This window comes from Ictidomys tridecemlineatus, chromosome 1 (assembly GCF_052094955.1).
Source record: "Ictidomys tridecemlineatus isolate mIctTri1 chromosome 1, mIctTri1.hap1, whole genome shotgun sequence".
Taxonomy (NCBI): domain Eukaryota; kingdom Metazoa; phylum Chordata; class Mammalia; order Rodentia; family Sciuridae; genus Ictidomys; species Ictidomys tridecemlineatus.
The window spans coordinates 166141418-166158507 of record NC_135477.1 but is presented as its reverse complement, the minus strand read 5'-3'; the positions used below and the strand labels follow the sequence as shown (position 1 = coordinate 166158507).

At 45.3% G+C, this 17090-nt stretch overlaps 1 protein-coding gene across 3 annotated transcripts in view; it reads right to left on the bottom strand.

Moving 5' to 3' along the window:
• The window catches only part of Galnt10 (polypeptide N-acetylgalactosaminyltransferase 10), a 238707-nt gene that overhangs the window by 91828 nt on the left and 129789 nt on the right, over window positions 1–17090 (bottom strand). For all 3 annotated transcript variants that reach the window (XM_078051408.1, XM_078051395.1, XM_078051402.1), the window contains exon 4: window positions 10567–10733. In XM_078051408.1, the coding sequence (XP_077907534.1) occupies window positions 10567–10733 (167 nt within the window). The remainder of the gene's footprint in view (window positions 1–10566; window positions 10734–17090) is intronic.

The following is a 17090-nucleotide window of genomic DNA, read 5'->3' as shown; positions in this document are numbered from 1 at the left end:
GGCCCTGTCACAACACATTATCTCACATAATCCTCACCCAGCACATGAAAGGAAGCCAGCAGCAATGGCTTTTGGGCTGGAAGAAAAGCAACTCTGACTAATTTACAAGAGAAGAGAAGGTAGAGCTTTTGGGATGGGGTGGATGAAGTCTGGCCTGAAGCATATCTGGATTCAGGCTGAACCCAGGTGGCATGATGAGAAGCAGGTGCGAGTGAGGATTCAGCAACCTGACTGTGCGCCTCACCTTGCCATGGGGCTGTGGGAGCAGACCTGGTTCTGTGTCCACTATAAAGAAAATGTACTTGGAGCCACCTCTGCTCAGGAAGGAGGGCTGTTTTCAGCTCTGCTTTGGAGCTGTCTTATGGCAGGGGGAACGTGTTGACTGGGAGAGGTCAGGATGGTTCTCCTGTCTGGTTAGAACAGATTTGCTGGCTGTTGGTGGAGCTTCAGGAAGCAGCTGTTAGCCTGAGTTCTCCATGATCAGAGGCTGGAGTGTAGTTATTACTGAGAACATTCTAGACCACATTCTGTCAGCATCTAGGGGGAAAAATATCTGCTCTTGAAAAGACTGGGCAGAAAGCAGAGCTTTCTAATTCCACCTGTTTTCACCCTCATGGCAGATTATTAGCAATGACCAACAAATCCCATTCATTAGTGGGCCCAGGAGTGGAGAACCAATAATAGACAATGGGAAGTTATTAGTTATCTTGAAGTTCCTTACAAATAATATGGGCATCTCAGGAGGTCTGTATTTAAATAAAATTTTATTTATTTGCAAACAACTAAGTTTAAAAAATCATTCTAAGAGGAATGAGCAGTTTGGACTTTTAGAAGGAACTTAGTGTTCACAAGGATCCCCAGAGGTTAGAAAAAGCAATGCACATCTGTTAATACTTTATGGGAACCAACATCACTAAATCTCTAAGAGGGAGGGATATTACTGTGGCTTTTACACATGCCTATATCTCTATTCTACATAATGCTGCAAAAATTACATTTTCATAAGATTTGTCGATTTGAGGTAGTAAAACATGAGAAAAATACAGAAAAGAGAAATGAAACTTTCAACACCCATGAATGCTAATCGATTTACAGCGCTGCAATTTTCTTCTTTAAAAAAACTTTTGGAACAGGCGATGTGTAAATGTGTGGATTTGGCCTCCCTGATCTTCAGAAATGTCAAGCATTGCTTATTTTTGGCCATGAATACTTGCAGCATTTTAGGCCTCCAATGTTAACAGCTCTGAAGGGGCTTCTGGATTCAAGTCAAACCAAAATTGGCCCCGACGTCAGGTTTCTGGAGTCTGTTAAGGTGTGCTTGAATGTTTTAGGGGCTGGAAGTTCTGCAGGGCAAGTGGGGTGGATCCCTGAAGTCCCTCTGTTGGCAACTGGTTCACCTGGAAGCTTCTATGGGTTTGATGTTGGGCTGTAGGTTAGAGCATGTGCCTAGTTTTAAGCCAATGTACTTCAGTAATCTGTTAGAACAGATGCTATAGAGAATTCGGCTAATATTTGTAATTAATGAGACTAGGAAAACATCTATTAGATATATGGACATGGATCAAATATCATGATTGAATATTTCATATCTTTACCTAAGAGTTTTTGCTATTGTTGTTTTATTTAGGAGAGGGGAAGGAGTTTTCTTATACCCTGGTTTGAACTCCTTTAAATATGAATTTTCCCTTTAGGCAAGTATTAGCTATTTAGAGTCTTCCTGTAAAATTAGAGGTAAGGTGTTGAAGTTGCTTGCAACAGTACGTGGCACCCGACAAGCGCCACACAGGTGCTAGGAAGCATTACTATTATTGCTATTATTGCTTATTTCCCTCTGTGAGGCTGACAAAATCACAACCCGCCGGCTCCCCACTTACCGAGCTAAAAGTGAATGACACAGACTAGCACCTGGGGGGCTTGTACTGGACCAAGGTAGATATTAAGGAACCTTTTACTTTCATTTCAGTCTTAAATCTCATCTTCTTTTAGACCCTGGGTAAATAGCAATGCACGTCAGACCTTGGCTGGCGGAAAGGCCCAGGGGCTTTCTGAAGACAGACTGGATGCAAGGGGGCAGTTTCACTGCCCTCTCCCTGGGGACCTTATTCCGAGGACCTCCAATGCCATGCTACGTTGGGTTTTGCTTCTCCTCATCATGCTTTGAGGGAAACACTAAAACATTGGGAAAGGTTAGACTTTAACCCTCAGAAGAAAATCAGGAGAATATCCACGATTTAGCAGTTTCCCTTGTGCCAAGTTTTTAAAATGTAGCAGATTTAGCTGCTGCATTAGGAGTGTCACCTTTCTGAAATATATAACACAGCTATTTTCCACTAGAGAAACGATTCTTTCCCAAACATCACAGCTTTTGATGCTTCAGATGCAATCCAAGCTACTTATTTGATTTTTTTGCTCTCACAGTAAATCATTTATACAGTGCTCAATTCACAAAATCCTACCTTTTAAAAAGATGCACAAAATATCCCATCAATTTATCGACTCCAGCATCCTGTGTTCCTGCCAGCTATCCACCAAAAGGTTTATAGATTTCCTTCATTACTAACTAATTGATATTCTGTAAGAGCTTTAATCTTCTTAGCGGTTCTCTCCTTTGGAGTCCGAGGAAGAAGTGTTGTGGATGTCAAAATATTAAAGGAGAAGAGAATAGAGAAGGCCTGTTGATTTTCTTAATGGCAACATGCCCCAGAGATTGATACTTAGGATCAAGATTTTCAATATTACACAACTAATAGCCTGGAAGACCAATCCCTCCTATCGAATGTGGTTATCACCCAGGAGGAGACTATTTTCAGCATCGTTTTGACACCTACCAACAATCTCTCTCAGTTTTACCATCCATAAGGTAGAACTTCTTCCCATGCTTTCATGTGTGTGAACAGGGAACCCTGTATCATGTCAAGGTGGCCTGGTGGGTGAGGCTGGGCAGGCTGAAGCACATGGGTCACTGTAGCATGCATGTTGGCAGAAGGTCTGCTCTGCCTGGGCCCTGGCTTCTGGGGCTAGGCTTGTCCCTGGGTCAGTCAGTTCAGGAGAACGTGGTAGGAAGAGACCCAGGCTGGGTTCTCTGTACTGGCCTCTGCTACAACACTCCTGATACTCTGGCCTCATCTGTCTTCTGCCTCCATTTTGATTTTTGACTTGGGGAAGACGAGGTGAGGTAGTCATTTCACAATGCAAAGGGAAATGACTGCAGAAAAGTTTAGTGAAAGAAACCGGATACAAAATTACGTCTGATTGTGTGTCAACTATATAAGGGTACTATGAAAAGGGTCTGAATTCAGATTCACTCTGTGGAGTATTATCTAGCTATTAAAACCAAATGAGTATAAAAGTACTTTGGATTAGACAAAGAAGAATAAAGGGAAGGGAGGAGGAATGGGAATAGGAAAGAGAGTAGAATAGGACATTACTTTCATATATGTATATATGATTACACGACCAATGTAATTCTACATCACATACAATCAGAAGAATGAGAAGTTATACTCCATACATGTATGCTATACCAAACTACATTCTACGGTCATATATAACTAACAACAACAGCAACAATCCAAATGAGTTAGATATGTTTTCTATTATTGTCCTAAAGGACTTCTGTGACACACACAGGGGAGAAACAGGAGTTGTAGAGTAATGTGTACAGTAATGTATAGAGTATGAACCTAATTATAAAAATATATATAGAGAGAGATATGAAAATTAGGAATGAATGAATGTTCTAGAATCAGAATTCATGATTTTAAAATCAGAGCTCTGCCTCTTAGAGCCAAGTACCCATCAGCAACTTAACTTCTCTATGTCTCAGTTTTATCATCAGTAAAAAATTTGACTGTAAAAATAAAAGAGATCATTGGGACCAGTGGTTTCCACCCTGGCTATGACAACCTGCCATGAGCTGTGATGATGAATGAGCAGATGCTCTAAGCACGTATTAGAAGCTCAATAAATGTGAGTTCCTGTTATTACAGGGTGTTACAGATTAGCAACTGTGCAGGATGATCTGGAAGGTATAGACTGCCATCATTAGTTACCTCAGTTGGGATGAGGCTGACGGGGAACTAGGAGGGTATGACTAGGAAAACAGAAATAAAAAAAAAACAGGAAATGAAACAAACTTTGCAAGTTACAAAGAGGAACATAAAAAAGATGCTTTGTATCATATGTCAGTAGGAAATTCAAATTAAAATAATGAGATACTACTATATATCTATTAGAACAACAATAATCCCAGACACTAACACTGCCAAATGCTGGATAAGGATGTGGAACAACTGGAACTTTCGTTCATTGCTGGTGGGGATGCAAAATGGTACAGGCACTTTGGAAGACAATTTGGTGGTTTCTTATACAAGGAAACATACTAACATCACAGCTTTTGATGCTTCAAATGCAATCCAAGCTACTGTTACCATTTGATCTGCAGTTACACTCTTGGGCATTTACCTCAGGGAACTGAAAACTTATGTTTACCCCAAAACCTGTACACAAATATTTATAGTAGCTTTGTTAATAATTGCCTCAAATTGGGAGCAATCAAAGTATTCTTCAGTAGGTGAATGGGATAAACATGGAACATCTAGACCATGCGATATTAGTGCTAAAATGAAATGAGCTTTCAAGCCAGGCAAGACAGAGATGAAACTTAAGTGTCCATTACCAGTGAAAGAAGCCAATCTGAAAAGCAAACATGCTGCACAAATCTTAATGCAATCTGGAAAAACAGTAAAACTACAGAGATAGTAAAAAATCCAGGGGTTGCCAGGGATCAAGGGAGGGAAGGCTGAATAGGTGGATCACGAAGGGTTTTTAGGGGAGGGCAACTGTTTTGTATATTATCATGGTGAATACATGCCATTATACATTTGTCTATACCCATAGAATGCACAACACCAAGAGTGAACCCTAATAAAACTATGAACTTTAGGGGTTAATGAGGTGTTGATGTAGGTCCCTCAATTGTAACATATGTACCACTCTGGTATGGGGTCTTTGATGAGGGCAGTCTATGTTTTTTTTGGGGGGGGGTGTTGAGGGGTATATGATAAGCTTTTTGTACTTTCAGCTCAGCTTTGCTATAAACCTAAACTGCCTTAAAAATGAATTCTTTTAAAAAATAGGGTGGTGGCATCTAACTATTTAAATATCATAGTAATGGCTCCAGGTGGTGAGGTCATGGGTGGCTCTGTCTGTACTTCCTCTCAGTCTGAATTTGTCTTGTCTCTCTGCTTGGAATATTCTCCCCTTCCCTTTCCCAGGAGTAATATGTATGTCTCCCTTCAGATTCAGCTTAGCCACCTCTTCTCTGGGAAGTCTCCCCCATCACCTCTGCTCCACGGTACCTGGACTCCACCAGGCAGCAGGCATTCCATGGTCTTATAATTGTCCCTTACCTTGTCTCTCTCCCCAGCTGGAGGGAAGCCTTTGAGGGAAGCCTATCTTATGGTTTTATTTTATTTTATTGTTATTATTAGTAGTAGAAGTACCAGGGATTGAGCCCAGGGGCCCTCTACCACTGAGCCATATCCCCAGCCTTTTAAACTTTTTTTTTTTTAGAGACTGGGTTTCGCTAAGTTGCTTAGGGTCTTGCTAAGTTGCTGAGGCTGTCTTTGATTTTGCGATCCTCCTGCCTCAGCCTCCCAAGCTGCTGGGATTACATGCACACTATGCCTGGCTAGGAGCCTATTTTATATCCCTGTATCCCCAGAACCCAGCACAGCATCTGACAAGAGAGTCATTTCATGAATATTGTTGAACATATAAATATAAATTTTTTTTTGATAAATCAAGACAAATCTGAGGAGTACAAAACTTGAAAAAGGTGAAAGATCCCAACTAATAAAATGGAAGTGGGGGATGGCATTCCAATAGTGGTGCTGGAAGCAAACTAAGGCTGCGGGAGAGGTGGCGAGAAGTGAGGCCTAGGTGCTTTCTGGGCATTGTCCAGGGCGGGACTGTGAAATGTAAAGCAGGGCAGGATACAATGGGCTTCCGTAGTGTGCTCCCATGACCTGTGTGGTGTGACAGTGCAGTCATGGCAAAGAGCCATGACAGGGAAGGGGACCCTGGACCCTGGTTCCTCAGTGAGTGTCCCTACCATGAGAGTTGACAAGCTGGCAATGCTCACTCCAGCACCAATCACTCCTATGACCTCTCAGCAGCCCTGCAGACACCCCCTTGAGAACTTCCTGTGGGGAAACTTCCCTGGGTACCTTTTTGTTTGTCTCTGTGTAGATGGGGACAGAGCCATAGAAAGTGCCATCAAAGAGATCCGTACCACAGCTTCCCACCTCTGAACCTCATCAACCCAGACAGTCTGCACTCACCCAGAAACAACCCTTTCCATGACCACATAGCCCATCTTTCTGGAAAACTAATCCTGTTCAACGGTGGGGGGTGGGGGGGGAAGCAGAAGAATAAAAGGAATAATCAAAAAAAAATCTCTCTTGCTTTTCCTAATAGAAATTGGCCACCCGGGCAATGTAAGCTGGCCTTTGACCTTCCTGTGTCTCCCATCAGTGCAAAATCACCTGAAAGTCCTCCTAATCCCAAGCAGAGCTTATACATTCGATGAGCTTTTGGAGACCTCTGGAAAACTCTGGAGTATGCTATTTGCAAGGCTGGCCAGGGTGACCCTGGTGCCAGAGCTTGCCTCCACTCTGGTCTCTGATGCTGCCTGTGCAAAGCTCTGGATCTTATTTCAAGAATTCACCTGTTCCGATTTTGTCTTCTGCCTAGGTCTCGACCCTCAGCTGAATTATAATTACTTGCCCTGGGGATGCTGGGGGAGACTCATTTAGGAGGAAAATGCCTTCCACCGGGCAGCACCAATCTAGCCTGTAGTTAGCATCTATGAATTTCAACTCAACGCGGCCTTTGCTAACTGGGCCCAGAGAAATCCGTCTTTCATGATGGCCCATATTTGCTGTACTTTAGACAGGCCTCTCCATAATTCTGAAATCGTTTCTCCCAAATCTCATTTTTAAAACAATCACTGCTGAGTAAGTTTTCTTCCAGAGCCGCCTTGAGAATTCCATCTTGGAACAAGAGTAATGATTACTTTTCTGAAAAATGCAGGTCGCAAAATCTGAGCGCTGATGTGCAGGACCGAGGGGTGCGAGGTAGAGGGTTCTCTGCTGAGTCCAGGCCTGATTTCTGGAAGAGGGCAGTGGTCAGGGGCCTTGGTTCTCTTCTCATCTATAAAATGGGCCCGTGCTTGTTCTCCTCTCAGAGAGGAGGTGTGTGAACAGCACCACATTGAATTCATATTTTTGTGCTCTGGAGAAACAGAGGCATGGGGAGAATGTCATCTTTAGGACATGCATTTTTTTTTTCCCTCGGGCAAGTTTGATACAGTCTTTTTGGGGGAGGGCTGTGTTGTTATCTTTACAACCAAGCAGGCTGTCAATGAAAATGGAATGTTAGAGGTGCAAACCATTAGAATCCTGAACTGGCTGCAGCCAATAATGAGCTTGTTTTAGCAAGAAGTCAGCTCTTCAATCCATTGGGAAAGTAGTTTATTGGGAAGTGTCCTTGGGAACAGGAAGGAGCAATACCCTTCTACAGATGGGTCACCTAACCTCCGAGATGAGGAGGGCCAGGGCTGCACTAGGAGCCCAGGGACACGTTCTTGTCCTTCCTCTGCAACCAGCTAGCTGTGTGCTCTTATTTCTGTCTGTCTACTGTTCCAGGCCTCAAGTTTCCCATCTGAAAAACGGGCAGGTTGAGTTCCATATGTGGCTTTACACATATTTAAGCAGTAGAGCTCCTCCCAGGGAACACTTTTTTCATATAGCAAATAAGACCAGGCCAGGAGAGGCACCTGGACACAACTGTGCCTGTGAGGTTTGCCACCCCACCACAGCGCTCCCTGAAGGTATTGAAACTCTTTCTAACTGGTTAAGGAGTAGTGCTTGTTTCTAATCTGGAAGATGCCCTGGGGTGCTCAATGGGGTGTTGCTTAGTGCTGGGGTCCATCAGGGCAGCCAGTGCTTCAGAAAAACAGCTCTCAGGAAGCAGAGGGGGCCTGAAGCTTGAAGACGTGGGCGGCACCAGTCACCATAGGAACGGCCACGCTGCAGACGCCTGTCACTGGTGATGGTTTTCTGAGTTGGCTACAGCTGCCATCTTCCCTCTCCTACCCTCGTTTATTCCCTAAGGCACACGTGTTTGTTAGTCATCTACTTCTAGACCAGCGACAGTCTGGAGGGACCTCTGTAAGAGGTACCCCGAGAGCTGCGTCATCATAAGGGAGAACCGCCTCCCGATATGGGCGGGGCCTAGCCCAGGACTGTCCAAGGGGCCAGCGTCCAAGTGGCGGAGCAGAGGTGCCCAGGCAGAGGCGCGGCACATGTGGATCCAGGGCGGGATGGAGCTTGGCCTGCTCCGGGAGGAGGCAGCCACCCCCAGCAGAGGCTCAGCGGGGCCCCGAGGGACGGGGCTGTCCACACTGCAGAAAACCAGCGCATCGCTTGAGCCATGATCCCTCGTACCTTCTCCTGTGCACTGCCGGGCACTGAGTGCCTGGCCTGTGAGTGGGGGCGCAGACTGGGAGAAGGACGAGGATGGGAGAGGAGGCTGGCGAAAGGAGAGCAGGAGAGAGGGACCTCCAGGCTGCCGCAGAGCTTGGCCGTTGGCGTCCATGGGCGCTCAGCATGTGTGATTCTAGGCACGTGGCGAAACCCAGGCTCCTCACCTGAGACTGGGGTCCCAAAGCCTCCCCAGGGTGGTTGTCAAGAACAAGTCAGATACAGTATAGGCCTGGCACATCCAAATGGTCCCCTAAATGGTGGCTACTGTTAGGGTGAAGAGACAGGGGCATGATTTAGTGGAAGGTGGAAGGTGAGCGACAGCCCATTCCTTTAGTGCTTCACAATTTGCAAACACATTCACCCTCAGGAAGGGGAGACTGTGCCTTATCTCCATGTTTGTGCACTCTTCTCTGGCTCTCCTGCAAACCAGCCACAAATCATCCCAGCAATAGGATCGTAGCAAGCTTAATGTTTATTCTTAATGTTTGCTCTGTGCCAGGCACTTTACGTCTCTAAGTCATGTAGCAGCCACAGTCTCTAAGAGTAGTCGGCACTACTGCAGTTCACCTTACAGACTAGGAAACAGGAGCACAGAGAGGTTAGGTGCCTGGGTTAAGGCTGCAGAGCTAGTAGGTGGGAGGAGCAGGATCTGAGACATAACTATTGCCAGGCCCTCTGCTAAAGACAGAGGTGAGGAAGGCACACTCCCATCCAGGGGCTCACTGACAGCACTGGGTGGACACAGTGGATGGTCTAGTTGGGGAGACACATGACAAACCAATGACCTACACAGGTAAGGATTTTAATTCTACTGTGATGGAGTTAAAAGTCAGGAGTGCCATGAGAAAGAGTGTGTGTCAAGAGCCAGGGCAGACTTTACAGCCTGGTAAGTACCGGGCTGTGTATGTGTGTGACTACAGAGACCCTGGGCTAGGCATGAAATCAAAAGTTGTATTAAAATGGGGCTCAGGCAGGTGAGCTGCCCCTGAAACTGTCAACTGTGATCATACTCAACCCCCTCTGTGCGGCTTATTAGTGCCTCTGTGAGGCATGAGCCGAGGAAGGAGAGTCTCTAGGCTCCACGGCAGCTGTCAAGGCCTTGGTGCAAAGACCAAGCTGGAGCTTGTCAGCTGGAGGGCGGTTTTTTAGGATCTCATCTTTGGTACCACATGTGTCCCCCAAACCCCAAACTGAAAGATATTCCACAGGGAGTGTCACAACCAAGAGCTCTGCACGTGTTTAAGTCATGTGCTTGGGGCCAGACTGCCATGGCTCCATCGCCAAGTTACCTTCTAAGATCCATGTGACCAAGTTTAAGTCACTTGTCCTCCCTGGGTCTATTTTCCATAAAGTGGCAGAGCAAGGGCTACGGGGGACTTGACTTAACATCTCTGTCTCACTTCTCCCTCCCCTACCTCTACTTCAGAGACCAAAACACAAAACACTTATGTTCTCAGTCACCCACGCAGATGGAGGCGACCAGATGTCAGGATTCTGGCCAAAAGTCTTTGGGGAGACTTTCCTGAATAAAAAGACAAAATGTGTATCCTTTGTCCTTTCTCCTTCTCCTGCCTGAAAGGCAGAGCTTTCAGAGGTTCAGCAGCCCATTTTGTGACCATGAGAATGAGGAAGCAAGAAGAGAGAAAAGGCCTGGTTCTTTTAGAACAGGCTCAAACAGCCAGTTGAAGGGTCCTGAATCTCTTAGTATGAGAAAGAGATAGGAAAGTGAATGGATCTTTCACTCATTTGAGCTATTGCTAATCAAAGTTCTATTCTTTGCAGTTTTGTGAATTTCTAACTGATATTAAGGGGATAAAGATAGGATCCATTTGATAGGTCATTATGAGGACTAAATGAGATAATTTGTGTATGGTGCAAAGTCCCTGGCATGGATGTAGTAATGTAGTAAGCATTCAGAAGTAGTCGCCCATAAGCTAGAGAAGGGAAACCGTGCCAGCCCTTTTGTGAGTCGCTGGGGGGAGTGTGGGAAGCCCAGGCTGGGGGAGGCAGGTCCTACCTCGGTCACTGAAGTCATCAACCAGCACGATCTCTGCCACCAGCTCCGGGGGTGAGCGGTTCAGCACGCTGTGGACGGTGCGGAGGAGGGAGGACCAGCCCTCGTTGTGGAAGGGGATGATGATGCTGGTGTTGGGGAGTCTCTCCAGGTAGCGTTTGCTGTTGCAGCTGGAAGGAGACACAGGAGAGGCAAAGGACTGGGTCAGCTCTCATCTTGCCAAGAGAACTCAGGCCTGGGCTTGGGTTTCTGCAAACCCTGCTGCCTCTCCAGCTGTCAGGGAATGAGCACCAGCTGGAAAGACTGCGGCCACTGTGGAATCCTCTTCAGCTTAGATCCAAAGTCCTGCCACCACTCCCGGCCCACACAGCATAGGCATGTGGATCACAGACCCCTGGCTTTGTGTGAGTCTTGATTCCCTGTGGAGGTGAGTCCTCAGTAAGGCCCTGGCCCCTTTCCCTATCTCGGGTGTTGTGATTTATAACAACAAGTATGTACGTTTTGGTTTGTGTTCCTGGTTACGGGCACAGAGCTTCTAAACCCTTGCAATGTCCTGAGCAATAGAGGTGATAGGAGAATCTTCCTCCAATATTTGGTTTTTGACCCCGGTTCCTGACGCAGAATTCCTAACTCCCTTGGAATTTCCTGGGTCATGGGGGCAGCTTTTGATCTAATGAAGCAACTCTTAATGGGCTCCAGGAGGGGTCTAGTCACTAGAATGATCACACCGTTGTTGGGAGCAATGACTAAATTGTGATTCTTGAGCTGTTCTGCAAACAGAGGCAATGCCTCTCCTTGGAACTTTCAGTGTGAAGGTGATGATTAAAGATAGCCCAGTTGCTATAGTGACGCCCTGTTCAATAGGAGGTTCTGTGCCAGCCAAGTTCTTGACCTTGAGGTTCAGACACCAGCTGCCCAGGGATGGAAAGTTATGATAGTCATTATTGGGCTGCTCATACCTATGACCTTGTATTCACTTGTTTTGGAGAAACTTTCTCACAATAACCCTTTAATGATAAAATCTATATAATAAATGTGCTGAGCTTGATCTGGGTCACTATCTCCTACTAGGGTTTAGTGATCCAACAGGCCCCAGCTTTTCCTCTCATTGTGTGTCTATTTGTCATTTCTAATCCCCCATTGTCTCTCATCTAGTTTCCTGAATTAACCGCCGTGCAGGTCATGGCACACCAAGATTGGAAGCTTAGAACTTTGGGCCCCACCTCCCCATTCTCAATGAAGGGGAGAGGAGCAGGCAACTGAGTTAATAATCTATTAAGCCTGGTGATGAAGTCCCCATAAAATCCTGAACCAAGGGATTTGGAGGACCTCTGGGTTGGGGAACACATGGAGGTGCTGGGAAGGAGGTGTGCCCAGAGATGGTGTGGAAGTTCCAGGCTCCATCCTCGAGAACTTGCCGGGGCAGCTCTTCACCTGGCTGTTCATTTGTACTCTTTGTAATATCCTTTATAATAAGAAAAAGCTGGAAAAGCATTTCCCTGAGTTCTGTGAGTATTTCTAACAAATAATTAACCCCAAGGAGAAGGTCATGGGAACCTATAATGTAAAACTGGTTGAGGCCTGGATTTGCAGCTAGCATGAGAAGTGAGGCCAGTCACAGACTAAGCCCTGGCCTGAGGGATCCGACTAACTCCAGATAGACAGTGTCAGAACTGATTTGAATTATGGGACACTCAACTGGTGTCAGAGAATTGCTTATTGCTGGGTGGGGTGTGGGGGAGAAGCCCACATATTTGGACACAGAAGTATCCTGTATTGAGTTTGTTAAGTAGTAGAGGAAAAAACAAACTGTTTTATCCTATCTTACATACAAACAATTTTGAGGAGAAATGATTCATCCATGCTCTTGAAAGAATAAACTGGGCTCCACTAGCTCAGCCCCCACCTGGTCTCTGCTCTCCACCAGCCACACGGAAAGCTTGGAGGGGGAAGGCCCTGCCCCCTAGGGGCATTCAAAATCACTAAAACGCCCAAAGGAATTAACATCTTTCCTTAATAACATCACATATCTAGCTGGTGTTAAAATTTCCTTGGTCTTATGTCTTTTTTACAATTGGTTTGTTTAAATCGAACCAAAAGAAAGTCTATATATTGCATTTAGCTGATGTGTCTGCTAACTCTCTTTTATATAAGTTGCTTCCTTTTCCCTTAAAAGTTGTTTAAGAAACACTATATATCTCCCGAAGTCTCTATTCTGCTGCTTGTATCTCTGTAGTGTTTAAAAATATGTTCTTCTGTCTTCCTTCTGTAAACTGAGAGTTAGATCTAGAGGCTTGAGATAATTTGATAAGATATTCTGGTAACTTCTTCAAAGCAAGTGGTGCATCCATTATAAATTCCTTGGGGTATTCTATGTATATATATAGACATATGCATTCACATAATTTTATTAATTATATATATAATTAATAAAATGTCATTTATAAATAGTATTTCACTTACTTTCCAATCTAGACAGCTTTTATTTATTTTTTCTTGTTTAAATGTCTTGGTTAGAGACTCCAGCACAATGTTAATAGAAATAGTAAGAGCAGACATCTTGCTCCAGATCCGATGGGGAAAATCTTTCAGGCTTCAACCATTAAGTATGTTTGTGTGGGCTTTCCACAGATGCCCTTTGTTAGGTTGAGGAAGTGCCCTTATATTCCTAGTTTTTTGAGTATTCTGAAACAGCATTGCATTTTGTCAAATGCTTTTTATTGGCATCTACTGAGATGATAATGTGGATTTTATCCTTATTCATATGGTTTATTGCATTGATTAAGTTCCATATGTGGAACCAACCTTGCATTCCTGGGACACCCTACTTGGCCATGGCATATAATCCTTGCTGAGTTTGGTTTCATTGTAATTTGTTGAGGATTTTTGTACCTATATTAATTAGGGATCTTGGTCTATAGTATCCCTGTGATGTCTTTTTCTGGTTTTATATATTATATTCCTTTTGCTAAAAATTTAGGTTGTTAACATTAATATAACTTATTGACTTTTTCGTACAACATACAATAGTTTCAGGAAAACAATACCAATATTATTGGTAACAATATTATTACAGATTTATTTTGTCTGTAAGGTATATTTCATTAGGAATATTGAGTCAAATTTTGTGTTTTGTTTTGTTTGGTACTGAGGATTGAACCCAGGGCTGTGCAAATGCTAGCAATCACACTACCACTGAGCTATAGCCCCACCTCCATATTTCATATTTTGAAGCTACTTAAATAATTCCTCTCTGCATGGTTCTTTTTCAGTACACAATTGGGTTCATTTATTTCATTTAGCTTTTTGTTTTCAGGGATTCCTTTTTGCTTTTAAATTTTGGCCTAATCTCGTTTTTGTAATTATGAAAAGCATTTACATGGTTCCAAAATCATATATATAAAAAAAGATAATACAAAGCTTTTAGGCTTTGATCCCAATCTCCTCTACCTGGTTTGGCTCTTCCTTCCTGGGTCCCATTTTACTTTGTGGTTATAAGCAGCTACCTGTGTAAATTCCCTTGTTATTCCCTTGATTTTCTTTTGAGTGCATGGTCACATGCCACAATATTTAGCTTGCCATCTTCATTTAGTTTTGAAATCACACCTTGAGGGCTGCAGGGGTTTTGTTTGTTTGTTTTGTTTTGTTTTGTTTTTTAAAGAAGTGGGTAAGTTAAATTCAGAGAACAATAAGCAAGTTCATTTGGTTATACCAAGACCATTTTACTTCACAATAATTTTTATTATTTATCTTTAGGAGGGAAGAGGGATGGAAGGAGGAAAGCTACTGAGCTTCTAAACAGTGCTTCTCAGGTTCTACCTGGACCAGCAGCAGCCTCAGCATCACCTGGGAGCTTGTGAGAAGCATTGTCTGGCCACCCCACCCCACTTGATTGGGTGGAGCCCAGCAACTTGCATTTTAACAAGCGATCTCAATTCACTGTCCTAAAATATTCACATTTAGGACTGGTGGAATGGGTTCCCTGGGAACAGCTCCAAGGGGAAGAACTACATGCAGGTGGTTTCTTGGGGAGGGCTCTGGGGAGATACCCCTGTAAGGAAGCGAGAGAGAGGCAGGGTGAGGGAGGAAGAAGAAAAGGTCACATTTGAGCCCCAGTACATTTCACCAGGAGCGCTGGAGTTCTGGAACATTCCCAAGTTGTCTAGATTGAGATTAGGGCCTAGCCTTTCTCTCCAAGCATGAACTAGGCATTGAGAGGGAGTGAAACCTTAAGCAAATCTGCTCCTTGTGGTCAAGGGCAATGCCCAGTGGGAAGGAGGACCCTGAGTTGCCCCCTGCCCACATTCTCGACAGCCTGGGGATGGGCACATCAGCTGAAGAGGGACTCTAGGGAGAATAATGTCCATTCACTATAAAAATGACAGAAAATCCCCAGGAAGGCACTATACCCTCCCCACTTCAACAAACATGTAGCCTACGCCTGTTATCCCAGCAGCTTGAGGCAGGAGGATCGCAAGTTCAAAGTCAGCTTCAGCAACTCAGCAAGGCTCTAAGCAACTCAGTGAGACCCTATCCTAAAATAAAAAATAGAAAGGCCTGGGGATGTGGCTCAGTGGTTAAGGGCCCCTGGGTTCAATGCCCAGTGCCCAAACGAAACAAACAAACAAAAACCAAACAAACAAACAAAAAATGAAACCTGCAACACAGAGAGGTCGTGGAAACTCACCTAAGGTCATACAAACAGAAACAGGTAGGATCTGATGCTGGATGTCTATCCTAGAGCCTGCGCTCCCAGCCACTGTGCTGACACCCATGACCCCAGAGCCCAGAGAGCAGGCAAGGTGGGGTTCACCATCCCATTTGGCAGAAGGCAGAGACCCAAGGCAGGGCAGGGCAGCCTGTGCAGGGGCAAGGGTTCTCACTGGTGCAGCACCCCCAGAGTGACAAGGGGTCAGGAACATTGTCCTTCCTACCATGCCTGCTGTCTGGTTGACAGAGTCTCAGGTAACACTCAAGACAGCTCTGCGTGGAAGCTTTCTGGGAAGCTTTCAGAAGGTGAAGGAACCTGCCTAGAAATGACAGCAAGAAGCACATTGCACCCCATTTGTCCTCGGGTGCAAGCTAAGGTCACCACGCTTTCCCGCTTTCCAGCTGTGACTTGTGCCCACCCCCACATCCCACGTATGTCACCTGATTGCTTTGCTGGTTTCTTCTCAAACCCCCACATCCTAGCTTAAATGTCTCCTCTCAGAGCAGCCTTCCCTGACCCCTGCTTCCCCTCCTGAGACTCCCTCGAGGGTTCAGTCAAGACAGAGGCCAAGGGCTGGGGATGTGGCTCAATCTGGGGAGGTGGCTCAAGCGGGAGCGCGCTCACCTGGCATGCGTGCAGCCTGGGTTCGATCCTCAGCACCACATACAAACCAAGATGTTGTGTCTGCCGAAAACTAAAAAATAAATATTAAAAAAATTCTCTCTCTCTCTCTCTCTCTCTCTCTCTCTCTCTCTCTCTCGGCAGACTGTTCGTGTCCACCTTCAAGCTAAAATAGTATGACATTTTTAAAGAGTCGTCAAAAACAAAACGCAGACAAGAGGAGGGTGAGCAACTGAGACGGAGGGAAGGTTAGGCGACGGTGTGCGCAGAGCAAGTCCACTGTGGGATCAGAATGGCGGATTCAGTGGAGAGCTCTTTCAGCTTCTCTGCACATCTGATAATTTTCAGAAAGAAATACCGAAGGGGAAAACTGGTCAGGGTCCCTGGTCTTCTTTCAACTCTCCCTCTGCTAGAGGCTCCGAGGGAAGGGAAGCAGACCTCCCTGGAGGTCACCCTTCCAGCTCTGGCAGGAAGGAGCCCTGGGGTCTGGCAGGAGCTCATTTGCACCTGTGTGAACCGGACCCCAACCCTAACAGCCCAGAACCATGGGTGAGCAGTCACTCTTCCCTTTGGGGGCTCCCCGACTTCTTTCATGTCTCCTCCCGCTCTTCCATCTTGCTGGATGGTTCTTATCCAGCCCCCAGGAAGCCCTCCCTGGTTCCTGGTTCCTTTCCCCTCCTCTCTAATCCCTTTGATCATGTCAGCCAGACTTCTCTGGGAACCTTCTGCTTCATTATGTCGGCTTTTACAAATAAATGAAAGCACCTCTTCTTAAAAGTCCCTTTCCCTTTACTTGGCTGAGTCCTCTGTGGCCAAGAAAGACAGGCACTATCTAGCTTTCTATAAAAGCTCCTGCCTTCCAACCAATTTCACAGGAGGTCTGCTTGACTGAAGCAGGTTGGGGGGAGGGGAAGCTGCAATCAGCCGCCTGGAGTCCACCTGTGAGGCACAATAAGGTTGCTCTTTCCCACAGAGAGCCCTGGCTCTGTCCAACCCCAGGGCCCCACTGACTGCCAGGAGATAGGGGAACACCAGTCACATTAAGGGAGGTAAATAAAGCCACAGTGGACTAAGTTCACTTCTAATTTAATTCAATCATGGAATTAAAGATTACTCAGAACTCAAATAAAAGGCTCAGCTTGGATCACAGCCCTGAACCTGTTCCCCCTCTCTCTGTGTGTATCTTTATAATCTA